At 53.7% G+C, this 25,793-nt stretch overlaps 1 protein-coding gene across 22 annotated transcripts in view; it reads right to left on the bottom strand.

Moving 5' to 3' along the window:
• Positions 1-25,793, bottom strand: part of THAP12 (THAP domain containing 12) — a 100,766-nt gene that overhangs the window by 27,307 nt on the left and 47,666 nt on the right. For 11 of the 22 annotated variants that reach the window (XR_014268150.1, XR_014268151.1, XR_014268152.1 and 8 more), the window contains exon 9: positions 4,949-5,081. The exons of 1 other annotated variant lie outside the window; for it this stretch is intronic. Coding sequence is in view for 5 of the 21 variants with exons in the window: in XM_082477823.1 (XP_082333949.1) it covers positions 4,949-5,081 (133 nt within the window). In the remaining 16 variants the exon portion in view is untranslated. Of the gene's footprint in view, positions 1-1,499; positions 1,604-4,948; positions 5,082-14,169; positions 14,244-17,565; positions 17,661-25,768; positions 25,789-25,793 lie in introns of those variants that run through there. 10 more of the 22 variants (XR_014268156.1, XR_014268157.1, XR_014268158.1 and 7 more) reach the window with 6 other exon arrangements.

The following is a 25,793-nucleotide window of genomic DNA, read 5'->3' as shown; positions in this document are numbered from 1 at the left end:
TTCCAGCTCTTGAACCTTGGAATGGACCACCTGGGTGGACATCTCATTCCCTAGACACCTTGAAAAACTCCAGAGGGAAGCCTGGCAAGGCCTTGGAGCAGAGGAGTGGACAAGGTTGGGTTTGCAGGACTTGGGGACCTGAGAGGTCAACTTGTCCAGCCCCCAGTCCCATGCAAGGATCCCCTGCAGGCTGCATTATGGCCTAAGGGGAGAAGGACCTGTCCTGAGTGCTACCTCTCAGCAGAACCCCGCACTAGTACCCAGGAGGCACGGCTCTCTGACACACCACCTCTGCCCAGTCTGTGGCTTCTTTCCGTACTGAGTTGCTGAGTTCCTGAGGATAGGAACTTGAGTCTCCTCATCCCTCTGTCTCCAGCCTGGCCCTTTTCTAAGTTCCTCCTCTGTGCCCTGCCCTGTGCTGAGCTCTTTGGACCAAGGAAGCATCAGACTCAGTCTTTCCTTTGGGTCATTTATGTCTAGGAGGAAAAGCACCTGGGTACCCAATGCATCAGAGGATAAGTCAGGAGTTCATCCCTCCAACCATCCACCCACACACCATCCATCCATCAACCCACCCACCATCCATCCCTCCATCTACCCATCCATCCATCCATCCATCCATCTATCCATCCATCTCTTGACAATAGTCCCATCAGCTTCTGGGGAGCAAAGCTATAAGCACAGGCTTTGGGGTCACATGGTTCTGAGTTCAGCTCTGTCCCCCATTGTATGATCTCTCTGGGCCTCAGTTTCCTCATCATTAAAAAACCTGCCGGGCTTCCCTGGTGGCACAGTGGTTGAGAATCTGCCTGCCAATGCAGGGGACACGGGTTCGAGCCCTGGTCTGGGAAGATCCCACATGCCGCGGAGCAACTAAGCCCGTGAGCCGCGGAGCAACTAAGCCCGTGAGCCACAACTACTGAGCCTGCGCGTCTGGAGCCTGTGCTCCGCAACAAGAGAGGCCACGACAGTGAGAGGCCCGCGCACCGCGATGAAGAGTGGCCCCCGCTCGCCGCAACTGGAGAAAGCCCTCGCACAGAAACGAAGACCCAACACAGCCAAAAATAAATAAATAAATTTATTAAAAAAAAACAAAAAACAAAAAACAAAAAACCTGCCTCACAGGGTAGTTATGAGATTCCCTGAGACAAGACAGGCAAAGTGATGAGAACAGTGCCTGCACTGAGGCAGACTTACCTGGAAGGTAATGAAATCTGCGTTTAGGGGCCCTTTGCTTACACTTGTCTCTTCTCTGGAAGATACTCTCAAAATGTGTTCTCATGGTCATATATTTTTATAAAATTTTGTGAGAAGTATTTTAGCCACAAACGGTTGATAGCACTTTTTCTCCCTGAATCCCCCTCCGTCTTCCTTTCCTGTTGAGTGGTGTTGAGTGGCTGAGGCATTTAGGGATCTGGCTAATGGGAGGTTGAGTTGAGGATATACTTACTGTACTGGGGGATTAGTGGTGTATATGTATATGCTTTGCAGTCACTTACGGGTATAGTTATTGTTAGCCGTCCTAGTACAGGAACAGCTTCCAGCATGAAGAACCCTGCTGTGCACTGTGCAGACTCATTCAGCGTTGGAACTGCAACCGGCCCTGGAAGCATGTGGATGGTGGGAGAGAAACAAGGTGTGACATGAATGCACCTGGAGGTTAGTCTGTGGAATATTCTTTCAAGCATCAGTTGTGCCAAACTGTAGGCAAAGAATTTGGGCCTTATCAAAATAGAAACTCTCTCCTGTCAGTAATGGCACTGTGGCCTGAATAATTAGAAATTATAAATGCATCTTTTTTTTCTTGCTGGGAATCATGTGGAATAGAACTGATTAGAAGTTCTGTGTTTGTAGGGCACCATCTGTAGCAGTATACAACCAGCAAGTACCTTTGTGTCTAAAGTTGCTTATTTTATGTATCCCAACTGTTATTATGAGGAGGCAAAGAAAGAGTACGTAGTCCAAAATTACAAGAAAAATGTGTTATGAAGTTATTTCTGACACTTAATTTTTAAAAAAGATTGTATTACTTTTCTGAATTTGTTGGTGTTTGTGGTATTCAGCCACTTTAAAAAATTTGTAATTAATTGTGACTTCTTTTCTCATTCTGATTATTTACTTTTGTACTTGGTTTTGTATTTCTTTTGGTATTTTCTTCTTAAAGAGGGCTCCCCAAATCGTACACGTTTTGGGTCCCTGAAAACTGGATCAGGCCCTGCCTAGCACATAGTAAGTGCTCACTAGTGCTGGAAATTTCTGACTTGGTCCTCTTGCTCTAGCCAGGAGGCCAGTCAAGGTCTTCCCCCTCCTCCCACCATTGAACCCAACGCCCCCTACCCATGTTGCAATTATAAACAGATACATGGCAGCAGATATCAGGGCAGATGCAATGTCAATGCTGGCACAGCCAGCCAATGTCCCTATCACACATCTGTCTCTCCCACCAGAAGGGAGGCTCCCAGGCAAAGACGTGTGTGACTCCTTTGGGTCCCCAGTGCCCAGCACAAGCCTGGCAAGGATGAGGTCCTCGAGCCCACAGGAGGGATCTGTCTCGGGCTCAGTGTCCGCCACAGCTGGGACACCGCCCCTAGCTTCCTTCACTTTTCACCTGATGGATAGAGAAGAGTGTAGCTTGGTGGTGTTAAACTGAGCCCTCGGGACCCTCAGAGGGGCCCCAGGAGCAGCCAAGAGGATGGAGGGAAGGCTGAGGGGTTAGGGTTCTAAGACCCCCTCACCTTCCTTCAACCAGAGCACCTTCCCTTTTGTTGGATGTATTGGCTGGGCTTCTACACAAGCGTTCATCTGGAAAATGTGTTGCAATGTGAGAAACAGGATGGAAAAGCACTGGTGTGCCCCTCCCTCCTGTGCACCGTAGGAAGCACAGAGCTGTGCTCCAGGCTCGTGCTTGGTAAGTAGAGAGACGCTCCCAGCAGGCATTTTGTGAGTTGACCTCACCCCTTGCATCCTTGTATTTTTTTCTTCCCTTTTGGTCCCTTGTTCCTTTAAAAACTGGTTAAATTCTGTATGTCTGTAGTCCACCTCCTTTTGAAATGAGGTGGGCTAGAAATAAATTCATCTAAAGGTTTAACAAAAGTGTGTTGAATGAAGGATCCTCCAAACACATGTCCTCTTGCCCAGCCCAGCCCTCTTCACAATTCTCGTTCCTTCCCTCCCTCCCTCATGGGATAATTATCAGCTCCCTGTCTGCTTTCCCCACTGGATGATGAGCAGGGGCCGTGTGTACCCATCTAGCACTCTCCTCAGACAGGGCAAGTTCTCACTACAAGATTATGGATAGAAGGAGGGGAGGGAGGAAAGGATGGCCTGTGTCACAACCCGTCGCACAGGGTGTGTGTCAGAGCACGCTCGGGCTCTGGATTGACACACACCCAGGTTCGAATCTTGCCTCCACAGCCTGCCAACTATGAAACTATGGGCAGGGACTTCCCTGGTGGTCCAGCGGTTACGACTCCACGCTCCCAATGCAGGGGGTCCAGGTTCAATCCCTGGTCAGAGAACTAGATCCCACATACTGTAAAAAAATCCCGCAGGTGGCAACAAAGATCCCGTGTACGGCAACTAAGACCCGGTGCAGCCAAATAAGTAAATATTAAAAAAAAAAAAAAAAAAAAGAAACTATGGGCAAATAACTTTCCCTCTCTGAGCCTCGTCTCTAAAACAGGAATAATACGTGCTCAGGAAAGGGCTGGAGAATGAACTGAACTGACTTGGAAAGGGAGGGGGCCTCTGCATGCAGAGCCTGTCCTAAGCTGGGCCTCCCCTCTCCCACGAGTTCCTCAGCCCCGGGGGCTCCAAGTCCAGTGGGGCAGAACCTTTTAATTGGGACAGGCCGGGAGGGTGAGTGGAGGCAATCAAGCCTGCCCAGGCTTGGCAGGCAGCCTGGTCCCCCGAAGCTTGCCCATGCGGCTGCCAGCATCCAACAACAGGGCATTCCAAGGCCTGTCTGCCACTGGCCACGCAGCCTGCATGGAGTCCTTGAGGCTTGGTGTACATGGTTAGGAGCCCAATGTGACAGGATGGACACAGAGTGGGTACCAAGCCAATGCCAGGTGAGTTGAATAGTTACATTCTATGGGCACATAGATACATCTGGCCCTAAATGGGAAAAGTGAAATAATACAATACCAGCCATTTATTGAGTGCCTACAATAATGAGACATATTTATATTACTTAACACTCTCTCTGAGTACTATTCCCATTTTACAGGTGGAGAAACTGAGGCCCGGGGAGGTTAAAATTTGCTCAAGGTCACAGAGAAGGCATGTACTGTGGTCAGGGTTCGAGCCTCACCATGTACTCCTAAAGTGTGCGCTGTTGCCCTGCCAGGGCCACCCAGCTCTCAGTGCACATCCATGTGAACCAAACCCTCCTCTGCCCAACCTGGTGTTGGGGCTGGAGGTTCAAGATAAACCTGCAGGGCTCTGCCAGGGTAGGTTAGCCTCACACACAGACAATGCTAAGAGGAGGTAGCCACTCCCAGAGAAGGAGCTGGAAGAATCTGAACTGGGGGCATTAGAGGGCTAGAGGTGGCCTTTGTGCCGAGCTTCGAGGGCCGGGGAGAGAGGATGACCCCTCAAGACCATCTGCTTTGGATCACCCGTTATACAGAAGAGACACATACATGCCCCACAGAGGGATGCAGGGAGCAGGAGCAGAGCAGCACCTGTAACCCAGGCCCTCACATCCCGCCTAGCGCCCTGGCCTGTGCTTCGCCTGCAGCTTCCTCTGGGCCTTTGATAACTGTTCAGAGGTGCAGCCAGGGGGCAAGAAGGTGGGGCAGAGAGAGAACTGACCGTTGACACTGGGGGCAGCCTCAAGAGGGCCCGGTCGGGGTGCTCATATCCCAGAGGGGCCGACTGGGCAGAGGGGATGGCAGACACAGGCGCTACCCACACTAGGCTCATAAGTATTTGCTGAAGGACTTACCTGGTGGTCCAGTGGCTAAGATTCCATGTTCCCAAAGCAGGGGGCCCAGGTTCGATCCCTGGCCAGGGAACTAGATCCCACGTGCCACAACTAAAGATCCTGCAACGAAGATCGAAGATCCCGCGTGTGGCACCTAAGACCAGGCACAGCCAAATAAATACATAAATATTGGGAAAAAAAGTATTTGCTGAATAAATGAACGAATGAATGAGTGAGTGGGGTCCCAGTGGGCAAAGTGAGGGCCAACAGATAGGCGGCACAGAGAGGTAAACGTCTGAACCAGTGTCTGCAAGGACCTTCTCCCAGAAGAGCGGTCCCACACGAGGGCGCTGCCCCGGGAGGAGTGAGCTCCCCATCAGGGGAGGGCGGGAAAGTCACTCTGTGAAGGGCCCGTGGTCAGGACTGCTAGAGCCAGGGTTCTGGCTCTTGAGGAATTGGTGTCTCTGTTTCTGAGATTCTTTCCACCTTGCTGCTGGGGACAAGAGCCAGTTCCCATGAGGAGGAGGAAAGTGCTGGCAGGCTGGAGACCCAGCCGGCTGAAAGGTGACCCCTCTGAAGGTCCGGAAGAGGCGGGGGCCTGCTGAGAGCTTGAGGCCTCCACGCCAGACAGCCTCCTTGTCTGAACGGCCCAGCCAGCCTGCCACCAGCTCACTGTGTGGCTTCCTGTAAGTCTCGACCCCTCAGGGCCCTCACCTGCCCTGTAGGCTCTCAGGGCTGTTCTGAGGCCAAAACAATTCCTATTTCCCTGCACACACTTTGCAACATAAAAACATGTTTACATTATTCCATTTATATACAGTGGGGAAAAAAACCCACAACTCAGCTTTGGGTACAGTTTCTTAGGTACAAGAATCTCCCACTATAGCTGGGGGTGGGGTGGGAAGTGGCCCCCAGAATAGGCCCGTTCTCATCCTCATCTTCCCAGAGCCACCTCATTATTCAAGTCCCTTCACCTCTCTGAACCTCAGTTTCATCTTCTGTGAAATGAGACTATAAACTATTTTACAAAATCAAAACAAACCACAAAAAGTTCTTAAGAAAGGGATGGGGACTTCCTTGGTAGCACAGTGGTTAAGAATCCGCCTGCCAGTGCAGGGGACACGGGTTCGATCCCTGTTCCAGCAAGATTCCCACATGCTGCGGAGCAACTAAGCCCGTGCGCCACAACTACTGAGCTTGCGCTCTAGAGCCCGCGAGTCACAGCTACTGAGCCCGGTGCCACAACTACTGAAGCCCGTGCACCTAGAGCCCGTGCTGTACAAGAGAAGCCACCACAATGAGAAGCCCGCAGACCGCAATGAAGACTAGCCCCCGCTTGCCGCAACTAGAGAAAGCCCGTGTGCAGCAACAAAGACCCAACTCAGCCAAAAATAAAATAAATAAATTTATTTTTTTTAAAAAAGGAAAGGGATGCTCTGGGGACTTTGAGGGCTGACAAGTTGCCTGGAAGATGCCCACCCTGGGCCTGGCTGCCGTGGACACCCCCTGTGCCCCTGGCTTAGGCGCCAGCATGGGGAGCAGCCCCACCAAGTGCCACTTCTGAAGCTGTTCGCTTCTCTCACTTTGGCCCTGGGCCGGGAAGACAGGGAAACTCTGAGAGCCTCAGACTCCATGTGTTTTATGGGCCCTGAGAACACAGCAGCCCCATAAAGTCACTTCAGATGGCTTACAAGACCCAAGACCATCCAGGATCGCCTGACCCAGGGAAACCTGAGCTCACCAGGGAGCGACTGGGCCCCAAAACCAAAGGATGAGCCTCCGGGGCCGATGGGACTGGACCACCAAGATAAATCTTCTGCCTGCCTCGCTGCCCCTGTGGCCTGACGGACTTGGGGAATGGCTCTCAAACCAGCCAGACCCGACTGAGAAGGTGCTGCAAGACTGCTCACCTGTGTGCTGGGTGAGCTGGCCTTTGTCCCCAAAGGATGGCCTTTGTGCCCAAACCCAGGCTGAGCCTGTGTGGCTCTCGGAGATCTATAATAGAGAGGGAGCCGGAGAGGCTCAGGCTCTACAGTCAGCCCCGGGTTTGATCCTGCTTCTGCCATTAGCCCTGTGACCTTAAGGCACCAGCAAGCCAGCTCCCAATTTTCTCACCCCTTCAGTGAGAATAACAAGAGAGGCTATTTCTACCTCACGTGGTGTTGTGGGAGTCAAACAAGGTGCCCAACTGGGGCTATTATTTGGTCCCGGCTTTGCCCTCCAGGTAAGATGGTGCCAACCACTGACTCAACGGCTGGGCACTTCCTGTCCTCACCATGGTTGCTTCTCTCTGCGACTAACCCCACTCCCGCTGACGGTCTTCTTTTTCCTGGATTGCCAAGATCTTCCAACAGAAACCTTGGCCCCAGTGTCCTCTACCCACACCCAGTAGCCCCCCTCAAACTCTCTAGCCTGATTTTCAGGGTCGTCCTCCACCCAGCCCATGTAGACCTATCATTGCCCTCCGGTTCCCCCAACCAGAAGGACCCAACGTGCTTCACTCACACAGGTAATGTTACTACTACTACTAATATTAATAATAATAATAACTAGCATTTATGGAGTGCTCACTCCCTGTATATTACATGTGACATATCATTGAGTTACATGAACCAACGCAATTAATCCTCACAACCACCTTATGTGATAAGTACCCAAATCATCCCATATTACAGATGAGGACACTGAGGCACAGAGAGAAGTAACTTGCCCAAAGGTCACACAACTAAGAGGGAGCAGAGCTGGGTTTCGAGCTTGTGAAATCTGGCTCCAGGGCCCCAGAATGACCATTCTTGGCTCATGCTATTGTGTTCCTTCACGAGACTGGAGGGCACAGAGAACATGGGGATGAGGGGTGATGTCTGGCCTGGGCATTCTGGAGCTGCCCCATCGCCTGCAAAGTTATTCTCACCACAAAGGCATCAAGGTGAGGGTGGTGTTTCCCAGGACGTGCTCTCTGGACCACCTATCTGCATCGAGCCTCCCAGGTGCTTATGAAAATGCAGAATCCTTTGCCCCACTCCTGATCTGAATCAGAGTTTTGAGGGGTTGAGCTTGAAGGCCAAAAAAAACCCCACTAGACTAGAAAGTTCTGCCCAGGGAATTCCCTGGCAGTCCAGTGGTTAGGACTTGGCGCTTTCACTGCCGTGGTCCCGGTTCAATCCCTGGTGAGGGAACTAAGATCCCACAAGCCGTGTGGCACTGCCCCCCCCCCCAAAAAAAAGTTCTGCCCAGACACTGGAATCCATTCAAATCCTGAATCAAGGGCCCCTGGGCAAGTCATTGATTTTCTCTGAAACTCCATTTTCTCATCTGTATTAGGGAATGAGAAAATTGACCCCAGGGATGGCTGTGAGATTCAATGAAATAATGGATGTATAACTGGCATGTGGAACAGGCTAAACTCCACGGTGTGCAAGTGAAAAAAACTTAACTTTTCACCACTGTCTCTCAAACCTGCCCTGTGGGCTCTCCCTCTCCAGCTCTAACTGGGATCAAGGGTGGACCCCAGCCTTCCTGCTCTAGGTTAGGTATAAAGTGACAGTCTCATTCCCAGGTGGTAACGGATGCACCCAGTCTGACCTCAGTATGTCACTCTCACAACTGATTCAAAATTCCTCCTCCCCCTACTCAGGCCCATTTCCAGATTTAGCTGCTGGGAGAGGGAAGGGGCTTGGGGGCTTCTTCTATTTCCTCACCTCCCTCCACTCCTCTGTGTCTTCCACTGCTTTCAGAATTAGGTCTGGATGTGGGGGACAGTGTGGAGGGGGGAGTGGGAGGGTAGACACAAAATGATGACAGTAGGGCTGGCCTAAGGCTGCCAGGACCTGGCTTGGGGGCTCCTCTTGCAGTGGCAATGCCCCAAACCCAGCTTTATCTCTTTGGGGTGTATTGTGGATTTTTCAATGACCACCCCCCCCTTGCTAAGAAAAATTTACTGACATGGGTAATGACCCCTCTTCCAGCTGATGTCTCCCACTCTCCCCTCAATCCCAGGCAGATACCTTCGGTTTGGGTCACATGACCCTGGCAGGCAGCAGACCCTCAACTGGACCTTGCGACATGATTTGTGTCCCGCTCCATTCCAGAGCACCCACTTGGGCCCACAGGAATCTTGTGTCTTTGTCTGCAAACCCTAGCAGGGCGTGCTTGACCCTGCAGCCCCCTGTCCTCTCTCTCCAGCCTCAAGGCTTCAGACGGTGTTTCAGGTGAGAATCAGACACACAGCCCTCTACCCCCAAACTCCATGACCTACACGAGGAGGGGACAGTCCTTGCACACCAAGTTTGTCCTTCCAACCCCTACTTGGGCTGGAAGTGAGTGCCAGACACAGAACTGGTTTGGGGCCATTCCTTTTTCTTGTCCTGCACAGATGCTTTCAAATGTGGGGTGCTGAGGATCTGTAGTATGCAATTTGGGGCCTCAGCACCTAATTCAAAGAAGGTGTCCATAAAGAATTCCAGGCCCTTCTCTTCCTGAAACAAGGGGAGCTGGGGTTTCAAAGAAGGAAGCAGAAGAGCAAAAAGCAGGGCTACACAAAGCATCAGGCAGAGCAGAGCCTCCATAGGCTCCCAGAGATGCATGTAAAAACCAAGGATTGGGAGGGATTCGTTTTTAATTAAAAAGGAATCGAGGCCCAGATATAAAGTATCATGACACTAACGGTCCAGGAAATCTGGAACCTTAAATCACAGCAATTTCTCCCCAGAGGGCAGGCCTGGGATCCCAGGATTAGATAGGGGGCTTGGCGTGTGCCAAGGCAGGAAATGCTGAAGGTGAATGCAGATTCCTCCCTGCTAAAGCATTCAGATAGACAGCGGGTGAGAGCTCAGAGGCCTCTGGGTCCAGTTTGGCACCATCACTTTGAAGATGGGGAAACTGAGGCCCAGAGAGTGGTAGGTCCTGCCGAGGGTCACACAGAGAATGGGAGCAAAGCCAGAACCAGAACCCGAGCTGGAGGCCCTGTCCCCGTACAAGCATTGTGATCACACCCCAGGACAGATGCTTTCCCTGCCAGGGTCTCCCAGTGGGGCCTGGGGTTTGGGAATCTGCCGGGGTCACTGAGCCCAGAGATTTTTAGAATTTCTGCATGGCTCTTGGGTGGTGGTGGTGAATGGGGTTAACCTGGAAGCCTCGCAAATAGGGTGAGCCAGCTGTCACCCCCAGGTCAGGGGCCACCTGCACTTACATCATCCAATGTGGTCCTCACCACCTGCCTGAATCGCCTTGCATCAGGGACTCACTGAGTGACTCTAGGAAACCTTGCCAGCCTCCCTCTATCCGGCCTTGGTTTCACCATCTGTATGATGAGGAGGTTGAACTGGACCCTCTGTAGAGGCCCCTCAGTGCTGACAAGCTGTGAGTCCATAAGTCTTTTAAGCCTGCTGTTCCATCCCCCAAAGAGGGGTATTGTGAAGACAGCAACCAGCAGGGTGGGGTGATCATGAATGGGGAGACAGGAAGCATTTTGAGCTCCCAAGGAAAGCCTGCAACACAGCCCCCAGCTGCAGGGATCCTTCTGCACCCCCTAATTCTCTGGATTTCCCTCCTGAAGGCTGGCCTGAGCCAAAAGTCAGACACTTCATTCATTCATCCCGCAAGGATTTATCACTTCCCTGGAAAGCTCTGTGCTTCTACAAATCTTGAGATGTCTGAGAGCATCTAGCCAAAGTGGGTGGGTCTTCCTGCTGCACCTGAGTAAAAGGCAGGCTGCCAAATAACCACTGACTTCTTTGGCCGTATCAATAGAGATGGTGCCAAATCCAAGGAGGTGATTTTCTCAGTCTACTCCGTACTGACAAGATTCCTAGAGAGTGATGACCAGTGTGGGAGTAGAATTTTGTGACCAGAGGAGGTGACCAGGGAGGTGAGAGTTCTGGAACCTGGAGAAAAGCAAACTCAGGGAACAAAGGTACTAGTCCCACACCTCTACGAGGATGTTGGGGAGAGATGGCCGTATGTGTTTGGTGGCATTACAGACCTGAGAACTAGATGACTTCAGAGATTTCTGGTTCAAGCTCTCTTCCCATAGCCTCCCTGACTGATGATAAACTGATAAACCCTAATGCAGGGCACACACCTCCTGTGACACGGAGTTTAATCCCCACCTGGCAGCTGCTTCCATGGTAAGAAGACTCTGGAGGATAGAAAGCTCTGCTTATTGGTGGTGCCCCCTCTGGTTACCTCTGCGCTGACCTCTGCCAGACCCCGGGTGGGGTGCTTTACCTACCTTCTTTTATTTAATTCCCACAGCCCCGAGAAGTTAGAATTATATCCCTTTCTCTACAAACTCCTAGGCTCAGACAAATCAAACAACCCTGTAAGTCTCACAGCTAGTAAGAGCAGAGCTGGGATCTGATCTTGGGTCTCTCTGGTTCCAGAGCCATTTACACCAGAAAGCAGTCACCTCTTTCCTGATTCAGCCGCACAGAACTTTGCATCCCTGTCCAAACCCATGATGTTCTTTCATGAGTCACTGTCTTTGCCTTGTGCTCCTTCTGCCAGGAATGCCCTCCCTCCACATCCATTTGAAAACTTCTGTTCTCAGGGTTATGTCTTTCTTCATCTCTGTTTTACACACACACATCATCATCATCATCATCATCATCATCTAGTATGTTTTAAGACATATAGTAGGCACTTCATGTTTATCTAATCAATACACAAATGCACCAATAATTCCAGTCCTCGGGACTTCCCTGGTGGCGCAGTGGTTAAGAATCCACCCGCCAATGCAGGGGACACGGGTTCGAGCCCTGGTCCGGGAAGATCCCACATGCCGCGGAGCAACTAAGCCGGTGAGCCACAATTACTGAGCCTGCGCTCTAGAGCCGGTGAGTCGCAGCTACTGAGCCTGCGTGCCACAACTACTGAGCCCATGTGCCACAACTACTGAAGCCCGCACGCTTAGAGCCCGTGTTCCACAACAAGAGAAGCCACTGCAATGAGAAGCCTGCGCACTGCAACGAAGAGTAGTTCCCCTCTCGCCGCAACTAGAGAAAGCCCACACGCAGCAATGAAGACCCAACGCAGCCAAAAATAAATAAATACATAAATAAATTTATTAAAAATAATAATAACAATAATAGTGAAAAAATAATAATAATTCCAGTCCTCAACAAAACTCTCATCTGCTGTAAAAAGTCTTCCTTGCCTCCTGCCTCCAGCTGAGCCAGCTAGTTCTGGGCTCCCTCAGCCCCAGTCCCTGTCCCCCCGCCTCCCCTCGACACACTAACAGGCCCCTGGCATTTCTCTAGACCCCAGCATTGGCAGAGGAGGGACTCAGAAAGGAATGTGCAATGCAATGGAACGCGAGATCCCTAATAATAATACAGATGACCTTATCTAACCTCCTACTGGTACAGAAAAGGAACCTGAGGCCCGGAGAAGGCAGAGTGGGGAAGGCGGGATTCCAGGCTCTGAGTCCCCGTCCATTGGCTGTCCTGACCGCAGAAACGTGGAGAGGAGGCCTGTAGAGGCAGAGGGCCGGAGGTGGCCCCAGGCATCCCCACACATCAGCCCAGCCCGCAGCTCAGCTAGCCAGGCCTGCCCCTGGGGCCATAGAGGGGTGAGCCGAGGGTCAGGGGAGTTACTCAGGCTCTGGCCTCCCCCCAGATGCCTTTCATTTTCCGGGCCAAGGGCCTACTCCCGCTGGCTGGAGGAAAGACCCCCGCCATGGGGGCTGAGCGTGGGGCTGAGGTTCAAAGGCTGCCTGCGGCAGGCGCCGGCCTTCAGCTTCCCCCGCAAATTCACAACCCCCAAAAGGCGCAGCATTTTTGGACGGGAGTGGGGTGGGGAGGGCGAGTTTTTCCGTGGTTGGCCCCATGGCCCTACAGAGTCAAGGACTTGTTGGAAAGCCTGAGGGAGATAAAGAGCTTTGTCCATGCTGGGCCTGGGGGGTGGGGTTGGCCCCAGGGACCCCATGTGGAGGAGTTGCAAAGCAGGCTTATCGCCTGAGCCCCCATCTGACCAGGCCATTTCCTGCCTGGCATGGACTCCCACATTTCTTAGGTGACGTTCAAGCTCCTTTATCTGGATTCAAAAAACAGTGGGTCGGGCTGGGGGAGAGAGGAAGTTAACTCCTTACCCCCGGACTCTTTGGTGGGCTCTCTGGGGCTCAGAGCCCTGCAGGCCTGGCCAAAGCTCCCAGTCCTGCAGATGGCAGCCAGGACCCCAAAGTGGAGCGTCCCTGGCAGAAGCGGTGCCAGGGCTCGAGCACACTGAGCGATTTGAGAAACATCTGTGGAAAGAGCCCTGCCTCCCCAGGAGAAGACAGGAAGTAGGGCCAGTTCCTGGGAAATCCCTCATGCTGCCTGTGGGCTGGGACTCAGCCCCGAGGACCCACCTCTGCCACGCTCAGCTGCAAGGCAACAGCACTGGCCTCTACTTGGTGCAGTAAGACCTACACCGGAAACTGCTGCAATCCCCGATCACCAGACACAGGACACTGAGTCCCACTTTTTGCAGAATGGGAAACCGAAAGGGGAAGGAAGTCACTTGTCTCAGGCCAGTGGCTGAGCTGAGTCATGAATGAGGCACTTGGTTCTTCACTCCATGTGGCCCGTGCAGCTGAGTGATCTCCTGGTGCTTGGACTAGAACCGTGACACCAGTCACAGCATTAGCGCTGCAGGAGGGAGTCAAGACTATCTAACCTTCCTCGAAGCTACCTCTGTGCCGGGCCTTTCCTGGCCCTGGGGCCACGGGGGTGATCAGATCTGCCCCTGCCTTCCATTTCCTGGAGAGACAGATCACCACATCCAGGGTGTTGGGAAAGGATCAGGTGCTCTCTAGGGAAAGTGGGGGGAAAAGATATCCTGGACCAGGAAACCACAAGTACAAAGGCCCATGGAGGTGGGAGCAGGGGTTTTGGGAAAGCTCGCCAGCCAGAGAACCACAGGTGGATTCAGGGCATCTGCAGTGTCTGGTGGGGCGGAAGGAAGAGGGTCAGGGGCTGCATCAGGAGGACTCTGTGAGCCTGTTAAGGATGTGGGCTTCATCCTGAGCCCAAAGGGGTTCAAATACGACCTTCACACAGCAAGTTGCTGACAGAGCCCAGACTGAGGCCCAGGTGCCCAGCCCTCTCTTGCACCCACCCACTTACCACAGAGAGCCACATGCCCCCTTGCCTGGGCTAGTGAGGACAGAGGCCTGGCCATGGGTGAGGACCTCCCCAAGTGATCCCTTCAAGGTTTCCCCCTTAGACCTTGGGAACTGGGCCTTAGCCAGACCTGCCAGTCCTTACCTTCTCTAACCAGGAATTCGCTTCCTGAAGTCTTTGTTTAATGAGGGTCATTCTCTCCCGACCTGCACATCAGACTGAAAACAAAAACAAAACCACAATCCTGGCCTCTCCCTCTGCAGCTCCAGCACTGCTTTCCCACCAAGGAGGGAGCAGCCCTCACACCCATCTGCCCGCTGCCTTCCAGATCTCCCAGCGTGGGCTGGGCCCAGGGGCGGAGGTGCGGTGGCTCAGGCCTGCCCCTCCACCGAGGGAGGGGCCCAGAGCATAGAGTCCATATAAATTAATTTAATTGGGCCCTATTATCACTTTGTTCCAAGCCTGCAAGTCTAATCTAGCGTTGAAGTAATTCATTGAGTGTGAATGTTCTGGAGCCAAGACTTCCCTCTGTTCTCGGAACAAAACTCTCCATGCTTGGCCCAGGCTCCGGGCCACTGCAGCCTGGCTCAGCAGAGGGGCTGTGTGGGGAGCAGGGCGGGCAGGGGAGGCCTTAAAATAGCTCTTTGCTTTGGCTACATCCCCTGACTTTCCCAGAACGAGGCCCCCGTCCACACCTCCAACACACACACATTCAGCCACACAGGCACACATTGGGGTGACACTTGGGCCCTTGCAGATCCCAAAGATGGCTGAAGAGGTCCCAGGGGACCTGGGTGAATCCCCCCCCCCCCCCAATGACTACAAGAGCTTGGACAAGTCTTTCTCTCCCCTCTGTGCCTTAGTTTCCCATCCTACCAAATTTCCTGACTTCTCACTTTAGCAGCTGTGTGACCTTAGGCAAGTTATTAAACCCCTCTGAGACTCAGCTTCCTCATCTGTGAAATCCAATAATGCTTATCTCGTTGGGTTATTAGGGGGATTAAATGAGTTAACATATGTAAAATGATTAGAACTCTGCCTGACATACTGTAAGCGCTCCATCAATGTTCTCCCATTATAGTTGTGAGACTCCGATGGGATGGGGCCAGGGAGCCCTTTGTGCTATTGTAATTGCTGAGGCCAAGGTACGCATCATAGTTATAATTTCAGAAAAGTAGGAGGGAGCTGGGTGGTGCAGTTCCCACGAAAGTTTTATCCCAGGAGCAGGGCACCCCGAGAGCTGAGAGAATGCGAGTTGCCCAGCTCAGTTTTGTTATGATTAGATTTACATAATTTATGGTGCAATTATTCATACCCTGATGCCAAGCTCATTAAGCAATCAGGCACCATGAACAGGGTGAGCCCCAATCTAAAGGAGAGACATGGCCTTGGGGGCCCCTGGGGGCCCTGGTCTGAGGGCAGAAGCAGCATACTCATGCATGAATGCAAGTGCGCACACCACACACTCACAGGGGGCCCAAGCCCTGCAAAGGAACCTCTCAGGAAGAGGCAAGGGACACAGGTCCTAAAGGGGGTGGGGTGGCTGAGGATTTACGGGTCTGCCTGCTCCTTCCCTTAAGCACCCTGAAATACCAACCAACCTTTGTAGGGTCCCCCTGTGCTCCAGGCCCTGGGCCAGCGCTAACCCCTGAGCCACACGGCATCCAGAAAGCAGAGTTTATTAGCACTACTCCTAGTATTAATACTGATTTAACAGATGGGGAAAGTAATGGTTGGCAGGTCCAACCAAAATCTCTCCCCAGCAAAAATAAAGTCAAACCAAAGGTTCCTGCCCACTGATATTTGTTCCCTAATTCAGGGATTATACAAGATGGGAGTTGTGTTTTGGGGCAGTAACTAGTAAAAGAGAGACCCTTGGGCTGGGAGTTAGGTAATCTGAGTAAGTACCTCAATCTCCCCATCAGAGCAATGGGAGTGATAATCTCTCTCCCACTGGGCCCTTGTGTGGATTGGATGAGACCACTGATTACAAACCTCCACGTGGGGCTCAGCACACATTAAGTACATGCAAGATAAAGCAGCATGTGAGCACAGCCCCAGAGCTGCCAAGTTCGGACAACACTCAAGTCGTCCTGACAAGTTCCAGACTCTGGTAAGAAGAGGTTTCTTGATAATAAATCCCTGCTCCCTACATCTAGCCCTAGAAGGAGAATCTCCACCCAGGGCTGGGACGTGGGAAATCAGGCCCCCAGCCTCCTTACCCAGGATGGAACTTTTCTTGTTCTGTAGCTAATGGCCCTGCTGGTGGGGGGAGGGGGTCTACTCCCCCTTAGTCTCTTCCCCCAACACCCAGGGCTCAGCAGAAGCAGAAGAAAGTTCAGACAAGATTCATCTAGGGCTCTGTGGCTGAGGCAGCTTTAACCTGTCTCACCTCAACACACCTCCAGGCATGGACTCAAGATGGCCTGGCCAGGTCTGGCCTTTTGGGGCTTCCTCTCCACCCTCCCAGAGGGCTGCCAGGGCTCCAGGAAAGTGGCGGTGGTTCAAGTCAGGGACTCCCTCCTGGCTCCCACTCCTACTCTCCATTCTGAATTCTCTTCCTCCTGTCCGGGTTCCTACTGTCCACCATTTATTCACTGGATACTGCTGTGCAAGTCACTGCGGCTCTCCAAGCCTCAGTTTCTTCATCTTTAAAATGGGCTAATAAATCTCACAGAGTTGTGAGAACTACCTGCAGTGTATACAGAGCTCAGGTAAAGCACTTGACAAATACTTCTAGATGGCTGGTGAGTTGGGTGTTTTGTTTGTTTTGCTTTGTTGTTTATCCTGTCTAACCCATGATCCTGGGAATGTCAGGGCCCAGCTCTGGCTCACCTGTCTTTCCGCTAAAACATATACTTACCTCACCTGCTGGCTCTCAGCCGGTACCCAGGCTGTGCCTCTGAAGGTATGGGGGACCAGGGATGGCACCAAGGGCTGAGTGAGGACAGTTCTGAGGCTGTGAAACACCAGCAGGAGGCGCGAGATCTCTCCCGCCCTCTTGTGTCCCCCAGAGGTGGCTTCTGCCATGTCCCTCTAACCACAAAGTGAGGCCACCTGGCAGAGGGATCAATCACTCACTGCCCCTGCACTGGATCATTTAATTATGTGAAGTACCCCTCCGACCCGCCAGTGCTCCGCTGCCTCCACGGCTCCCCAAGGGTAAAGCAGGTGCCGAGGGCAGAAAGGAAGGTTGGGCACAGCTGGACGTGGACCCATAGAACATGGCTTTAGCCTACGAGCAATGGGAGCCTGGAAGAGTTTTCAGCAGAGAGACACATGATCAGGTGTGCACTTTGGAGAGATATCCCACTGCCACATGGAGGATGGGTGAGAGAGACCAGTCGGGTAAATAAGACTTGAGTGATGAGGGTTCAATGAGGGTGGTGATGATGGAGATGGAGAAAACTGGAAAGAGCAGAAATGTATTTGGAAGTAGTATCCTCAGAGTTTACAGCTTGCTTGTTTGCGTGTCAGAGGCGAGTGAGAGGGAGAGAGGAGCCTGGAAAGATGCTGAGATTTGAGGGGTCATTAACTCACCTGGGGAAACTGGCAGAGAAAGAGGTGGAGATCATGATGCTCAAGTGTTCCGATGTGAGGAGCCTGGAGGCATCCAAGGGGTAAAGTCCAGGCATCTGTGAAATATAAAAATCTGGATCTGGGAATAAAGTCCAGGCTGCGGAGACAGACGTGGGGGCAGCTGGGAGACGGACTGTGAGTCTTTGAGGGCAGAGACCCTGTGGGGTTCTGCTCTGCAGTCACAGTGTAGCCGAGGCCTGGGACAGCGACCCTGCTGGGTAAATATTTGCTGGATGGATGGATGGATGGGTGGACAGAAGGATGGATGGATGCATGGTAGGATGGATGGAAGGACAGACTAAAGGATAGATGTGTTCCCCCTGAAGAACTTTGGGATCTCTCAGGCTGCGATGCCCACAGCCCAGCCCAGCCCTGAAAAGTGGCCAGTATGCAGGATACTACTGTAGCCACCACTTTCTCTATGAGGCTGACGGAGAGAGAGGGGAGAAGGGAGAGGAACAGGGCATAGTCAGAGCCCCATTTGTACAGGCAAGTTGCTGAGGCCCAGAGATAGGAAGAGCCAGGCCTGGCTCCCGGTCTAGAGTTTTTTTCCACAAGCAGCCTCTCCATTTCTACAGTCACCTTCAGGAATACTGGGCAACAGTAATCTTCCTGAAACAGATAAAGAAATGAGGCCCAGAGGAAATCACTCACTTGCCCAAATTCACACCTTCAGGCAGAACTGGGTATTGAAGTAAAGCAGTTTGGAGTTTAAGACTTGATTTCAGATTCCCAGCTGAGCCACTGGTCACTCAGTGCTAAGGGCCAGTCTGGCCCCTCCCTCTGCAGGTCCCACCTTCCTCACAGAGAGGCTGGCCCCCAGGTTGCTGGGAGGGGCACAGGCCTGGTGACCTGCAGAGCACTGCAGACACCATCCGATCCTGGGAGCGGATTTCAGGACCTGTCCCCAGCAAGCCCTGGCTGCTGTCAATGGGTCCGCTGGCCAAGCAGGCTTGCTCAGGGCAGAGAGATCAGAGCTGATGTGGAGCATTTCTGAGATGAGGCGAGGTGAAGCAGCATGGGGCTAAAGCAACTTGATGGGTCCTTCCCGCACCCTGCCTCGTGGAGCTCAGGGCTGAGGGGACAAGGAGGGGGCAGGGAGTAGGGGGCAGCTTCATGCTGAGCATGCACCTGTGCACGCAGCTCTGCCCTCACTCCCAGTTTCTGAGGGGTGGCTGGAGGGTCCCATCACCCCAGCGGACAGATGGGAGATTTGAAACCGGAGTGGAACAGGGCTCTGCCCAACGTCACCCGGCAGCTGGTGGTAGAACTGAGGCCCAAGGCTTGCCAACTGGGGAGACTTTCGCTGCCTGTTTCTTTTATCCATTCATTCTTTCGTTCATTCATTCATTTATTCACTCATTCAACAACCTTCCTTCCTGGCTGTATCATGGGAGCTGCAGACTCAGAGAGGAATCAGTCAAGGCCTGCCCTCAGGGAACTCCCCGTCTGATGGGCAAACAACCACATAACTAGTCAATGACAACATGGAACTTTTGTGACAACAATTCACAAGGCTGGGGAGCAGAGAGCAAAGCCCAGTCCAGGCTTGGGTACAAAGAGGCTTCCTGGAGTAGGTCGAGACTATGGGAGAGGAGGGGCCCCCAGGGGTATATTCCCAGCTGGGTGAGGAGCACAGAGGTAGGTGAGCCACACAAGAGGGCAAGATACAGGAGCCCACAGAGGGGAAATCCCACTGTTAATTCAGTCCCCACCCAAATCCTGGTTCTCAGACTTGCTTTGCTTACCCCTCAATGGTGGAGGGCACGAGAGAAGAAATGACACCCCAGCCAGATGTGAGGGACAAAGGTGGTTCTGCTCTCAGGGTCCCAAGGGGCAGCCCCCTCCCTGGGTGGGGACTGAACACCATTAAGGGCAGGCCCTCTCATCCAGGCCCCCATCCCTGAGAGCTAGTTCATTCACTCACTCCTTCCCTCAACAAATACTTCTTGAGCCCCTACTACGTGCTAGCTGAAATATATGTTTATTCTCACTAGTTACAATCATTTTAAGAAACAGCAATAATGGTCTTTCCCTACACAGGAATGGGGACAGCTTCTGATTCTGTAAGGATTTGGAGAGATTTAATTCAAGTCCTGGTTCCCCCGCTTAGTGGCTTGGAAATTTGGGGTCTCAGCTGGTCATTGGGAGTAGTGACACCCATACCACATAGAGTGGCTGCAAGGACTGCCAGAGAAGGCATTCACACCAAGCACGAGCAGGAACTCAGTAAACACTTGTCCCCTCTCCCCTGACCATCAGGGCGAGCACCTTCAGTGCGCCCTTCCCTGGGAAGGGAGAGGATGTTTCAGGGATGAGGCAGGGCCTGAGGAAGAGCCAGGAGGCCAGGAGCAGAGGCTCTGGGGCGTGCTGAGACTCGCCTGATTTCCTCACTCGGGGTGGGATGATGCTTTTTCCCTCAAGTCCCCCAAGGGGAGCTGGTGGCATCATCCCAGTGGCTGATCAGACTTTTCCCCCCAGGAAACCAGCAGGGATTCTCTCTGCAGCCCACAGCTGGGGAGCAGTGACCAGAAACCCTGTCATCCAGAACTGGATGGCTGGAAGAGGTGTCCCACCCTGAGATTGATGACCCAGGGGAAGAGTTGCCTTCTAGAAGTGGCTGGGCCCCTTGGCTGAGCCTGGGAGAAGACCTGAGTGGGACCCCATGGGAGGCCCCGGGAGCAAACCTCCCAGAGAGCGGATGACCTCACCAAGCTGAGCGATGCCATCGGGTGGGCATGTGTCAGCCTGAGCTAGGCAGACACCCCTCTCCTCACCAGCAACTGCTCACAATGCCCTGCCCCAAACACATCCGCAAGCAGCCTGGCTGCAGCTAGAGGGGGTAGGGGTAGCCTCAAGGAGGTCCTCCAGCACCGTCTGGAGTGGATTTAGGCCAGGAAGGCATTCTGAACTCTATCTCCTAGAGAGTAAGGATTAAGTCCAGCCACAGGGCTGCACCAAATGACGCCCAGAAGGTTCCCCCAAAGGATCTGAGCACAAGTCTTAGAAGAACAGGAGGGAATGTGCTTAGAGCCATCACCAAATCAGACTGGGAATCAGGAGACCTGGGTTCTGGGCCTGCCTTGTGGGACTGGGCAGGCGCAGTCCCTCTCTACACCTCAGTTTCTCCTTCAGACAGCACAGGGCCCAAGCTTAGACACCGAGGGCCCTTCTATCTCTGACTTCTGCGTGGCTTCAAGACTGGGCACCAGACACAGGGGCCCCTTGGCGGACTCCAGGCTAGAATTTTCCTTACTGGTACCTAGACCAAGCCAAGGTCGCACAGCAAGCTGAGGACACTCCCATCATTGATACTGCGACCCAGAAGCCTGAGACACTCTGTGGGCCCCTCCTTTTTCCCATCCCCAGCCCTGGGATTCTCTGCAGCAAATATTTGCAGCTCGTTACCACGTCCTGCCCGTCCTGCCTGCCTGTCTTCTGTGGGCAGCCTTACCTCCGGCTTCCTGGCATCTGGCCTGCTCACCACAGGGCTCCTTGGAAAGTCTTGGTATTTTGGCCTGGCCTGATCTCAGACCATGAGCTGCCTGCCCAGTGGGGCCTGCCCCTCCCTGGATCACCAGGTCAGCCTCTTCCCCGGCCTTGGCCGCTGCTCTCTGCCTCACAGCCGCCACGTGAACACGTCTGGTACTCAGGCCCCAGGTCCTTGCCTGACTCAGAGCGGCAGGGGGCTCCCCAAGCGCCAAGACAGGAAGGGAGCTCACTTTTGAGGACCGTCCACCCCAGGCACCCTGAGTGGCCGCCTGATAGCCCCACACTAGCCTTACTCAGACCGTTGGGTATTTGTGGCTCCCGCTACCCTTCAGCTGTGGCCCGAGGCCTTGCCCTGCCCGCAGCCTGCTGAGCCCTGTTCCACTCCCTCACTTACTCACTGCCTGACCTTCTGCACTTCTGTTTCCTGTTCTGCAAAACTGGGATAATAACTGCAGCCTCTGACCCATCCGGCTTGTAGTGTGGACAGAGAGGCTGTGAACGTGCAAAAGCGCCTAGCATGGCGCCTGGCTCGCAGCGCGCAGACCTGGTAACGCTCCTCCCAGAGCGTTCCTATTGGTCGGTTGGTCACCCAGAGAGGCTGCACTGAACTCCAGCTGGGGGTCCCCGCCCGGACGCCCTCTGGGTCACCCGGCAGAGGAGCCGGGCACAGGGGCGCCCAGTCACACGGTGCAGTAACAGCCACAGGAGCCCAGGAGGGGTACCTAAACCTCCACGTCTCAGAAGCCCCACGAGTCATGGGTGATGAGTAGGAGTTTGACAGTAGGACAGGGAAGGGAGGATCAGCATGAGGGGCCCAGAGCAGATGAGGCCTATGAGAGGGGCGTGGGCCTTGTTCCCAGGGCCTGACTGCCGGGCTCAGGAGCCCCCGGGGTTGCTGGGGCAGGGAAGGGCTTCAGCAGGGGGGGTGAAGGTTGGATCTGTGTGTGAGAAAAATCCTTGGATGGGTGCGGGCTGCGTGGGGTGGGGAGGGGCTCAGGCAGGCACGGAAGAGACCACCGTGCAGGGACCTGTGAGGAGACTGGGACAGTGGTCCAGGCCAGGCAGATGGTCGAGGACTGAGTGGAAAGGAGGCAGTGGGGATGGCAAGGCAGAGGCAAACTGGCGAGAGACGCAGGAAGAGGAAGGGACAGGAATACTTCCCGCGGCTGGCACACAGGAACAACCCCGGAGCTACTAACCCACTCAGGGGCTCAAGCAAGCCCCTCCCTCTCTGGACCTTAGTTACCCTACCTGTGAAATGGACCAGAGGAGCCCTGGAGGCCCTCCCTGCTCACAGGTCCTGTGGTTTTGTAAAGCAAAGCAAGTGGCCCTCTTTACTGTTGGAGGAGGGGGAGCAAAGCCCAGCTCCACCCCACCCTTTCTTGGGGCCTCATCAGCAGAGATAGGGTCCAAGCAGGGCTAGGGGTCTCACCGCCTAGGTGTGGAGCAGGTAGCACCGCCCATGAGGCTGGATGCACAGGGATGCAGCGCCACCTACTGTTCACGTGGGAAGAGGACACCAGTCCCAGGAGCCTGGCTCTGCCCTAAACAAGTCCCAGGGGACTGAAGCATAGGCAGGGGTTCCTAATGGGCCCTCTGCCCAGTTCCCCTTCCCCCAGGCCTCTCCAGGTGGCTTACCAAACACAGAATGTTCCCTTCTCTAATGGATTCTGACCACATCATTCTCTTTCTCAGAAACATTTCATGGCTCCCCATTGCCCTGGGGTTCCGTGCACACTCAGCCTAACATTCAAGGCCCTTCCCATTCCCGCCCCTCCTGACTACTACAGCCTCATTTCCTAAACAGCAAAACACTCACCAGCCCCCTAAACACTTCATATTTTCCCCTTCCCCATGGCTTTGCATATGCTCTTGCCTTTGCTTAAAATATACTTCTCTGACTTCTTGGCTTAGAAAACTCGTGCATAGCCATCAAAGACCACTGCAGATGTCACCTCCTTGGTGAAGCCTTCCTTAACATGCCTTTTCATGCCAAGTTCACCACTGAGCCCCAAGCCTGCCCCACAGCCGAGATTCAAGCCTGTCTTCTTCTGGGTACCCCCTGCCAGTCCCTGGGCTGCCCTTTATCTCTGCATAAGCCAGGAATGTTTCTGTGTACATCTTTTGGTCTTCCCAGGCTCTGAGCTCCTTGAGGAAAGAGAGTGTGGGTGTGACCCATTGCTTCCCAGCGTAGGGTCTGGTGTTCAATTAAGTAGCATTTATTAAGCATCTACTCAGTGCCATTGGACTAGATGCTTTCCCATGCCTTATCCCATTACAGTGACTCAGTTCACCTGTGTTGAACACAGAAGCCTTTACCACCTTGTTCCTGCCAGTAGCCTGCTGCATGACCATGGTGGCTCACTTAATTTTCATTTGGGCAAAGAGAAGGGTGTGATAACACCACTGCTATGGCTCCTTCAGCTGGGACCTACCCAAATCCCATGGCTTTGCTCACATATGTCTCATCCTGCTGTTCCCAAGATGCCTACCTCCCATGCCCTGATACCTGCTGCAGCTGCTCCAAGCCAGGCCCTTGCCAGTTTGTCCTCTTGGAACTGCAGCTCTGGGCTTGTGTTCCAGGTGCCTTGGTCTCCCAAGGAAACCCAGGCACAATCCCACTAGACCCCAAGCCCTGCTGGAGGACCAGCCCCAGCTCTGGTCTCTAGAGGTCTGTAGGAGGGGGATACTTTTGCTTCCCCACTAGGATGGCTGTAGGGGGAAGCCAGATTCACAGGCTGGAGGCAGGAGGTCATGGCAGCCTGGGAATGAGCACCGCTAATCCCTCAGTGCTCAGGACTTTCTGGGAGCTATGGAACTCCACTGGAAACTGGATGACTGAGGGGCAGCAGTGGGGACTCCAGGGGCCATCTTATCCACTCCCTGTTGTCCAAGGTGGGTAAGGGGGCCCTGACTTGCCTGAAGTCACATGGGCAGTCCAAAGCAGGGCCTCGTGCCTTCCAATCCCAGGCTTAAAATCTTTCTATTACCCCACTCTGTCACTTCTATCCAAAAGCTCCAGAAAAGAAGTTTCAGGAGATACTCTAGAGACCTTTGTTTGGTTTTCCAGGCTGACCAACTTTAGTGGAAAGAAAAGCTCGCTCACTGAGCACACACCATATGCCTGGCACATAGAATCCTTCAAGGGAGGGATTATTAGCCCACTGTATGGATGAGGAAAGCAAGGCTCAGAGAGAATAAATGACTTTCCCAGGTTACAGAGCAGGACTGCTAGGATTCTAATGTGATCTTAACCACTATGCTGAGCTCCCTTGAAGGCTGATGCACACAAATTAATTCTAGAACAATGCAAGACAGAATTTAACCAAACGGCAAGTTTTTTGACGTTCTGAAATCCATAAAGGAGCAGGGAAGGCTTCCTGGAGGTGGCGGGGTCAGGCACTGAATGAGGCCTTGGATCCAAGCTGGATGGATAGAGAAGGAGGGACACATTGTGGGAGGAGGAACCCTCCTCCCCCTTGCTTCCCACTTGGGAAAGGCTGGGCCATCCACCCATCATCTCATCCAGTCTATCACTGAGTCCTACCCATAACACTCAGAATTCTCTATCCCCTTTTTTCCATTCCCACTGTAGCTACTTTGGCCAGGCACCATGACCTCTGTCTACAGATTCCTCACTCATGTCCTGCAACCCCTCTATTCCACCTCCCACACCAAGCCAGAGTGGTCTTTCTTAAAAGCAAACAATCTGGCCGAAGCACAGGTCCTGCTTAGAATCCTACAGTGCTTGCCCCGCACTGTTTACAAGGCCCTGCTTGGATTGGTCCCTGCCACTCTCTCCAGCCCTGCCTTGTGACGTTTCGCCTTGAACTCAATTCTTCATTAACACAAAATACCTGTAATTTCCGCAATTGCCACCCTCTTGGTCTTTGCATATTCTGTTCCCTCTGTCCATCGCATGCGTTCATCTTTCAGAGCTTTTCTTAAATATCCCCAGGAAGCCTGTCGAGTGCAGAGCCCTCCTGCAGATTTCCATGGTGCGTCTGTTTGCCTCCGCTGCCCAGCTCCCACACGTGGGCAGCACCTGCGAGCGGGGGCGCGGGAGCTAATCCGCTGCCCTGTCCCGGGTCGCGCATGCGCCCCTCAGGCTTCGCGGGCCGGAGAGGCGTTGACTCTAGTCCAGGGTTCTCCTCCCATGGTTCGCGCGGGGGAAGGCGGGCCAGGGACAGAAGGGGAGCTGGAAAGTCCGTTTCCGCCCCCTCCGGACCCAGGGAATATTTATGGGCTGCTGGAGGGGTGGACGGAGGGAGGCGGGGGCCTCGGCTGCCGGGGCGGGCGGGGAGCGCAGTGCCCTCGGGTCCCGGCGGGGGGCCGGCGCGTGCGGAATGGGGACCCCGAGCCCCCAACCTCAGGGCGCGTCAGTAGCCGATTAGAGGCGACCGCAGCCTGGAGGCAAAAAGCCCCCAGCTGTTTCCGTCCACTTGGGGCGGGGCGAGGTGGATGAAGGCGGGAAGGAGCCTGGGGAGGGAGGCAGGTGTGGAGCGTGCCTGTGCTACTGGGGCGGGCAGCCCGCGGCACGTCGGCCCTCGGAGCCTCGCGTGACTCACCCACTTCGAAGGCGGGAAACTGAGGTGGTCCCTAGACAGAGCCAAGAAGGGCAGTGCTGACTCCAGGGTCTCCGCTCTGCCCACTGCGCTGTTCAGCATCACTGTGGGCCCAGGGCGGTTCACTCTTAG

The sequence above is a fragment of the Balaenoptera physalus genome (genome assembly GCF_965194825.1).
Source record: "Balaenoptera physalus genome assembly, chromosome: 10".
NCBI classification, from domain to species: domain Eukaryota; kingdom Metazoa; phylum Chordata; class Mammalia; order Artiodactyla; family Balaenopteridae; genus Balaenoptera; species Balaenoptera physalus.
The sequence above is the reverse complement of the archived record's forward strand: the minus strand, read 5'-3'. Positions and strand labels throughout refer to the sequence as shown.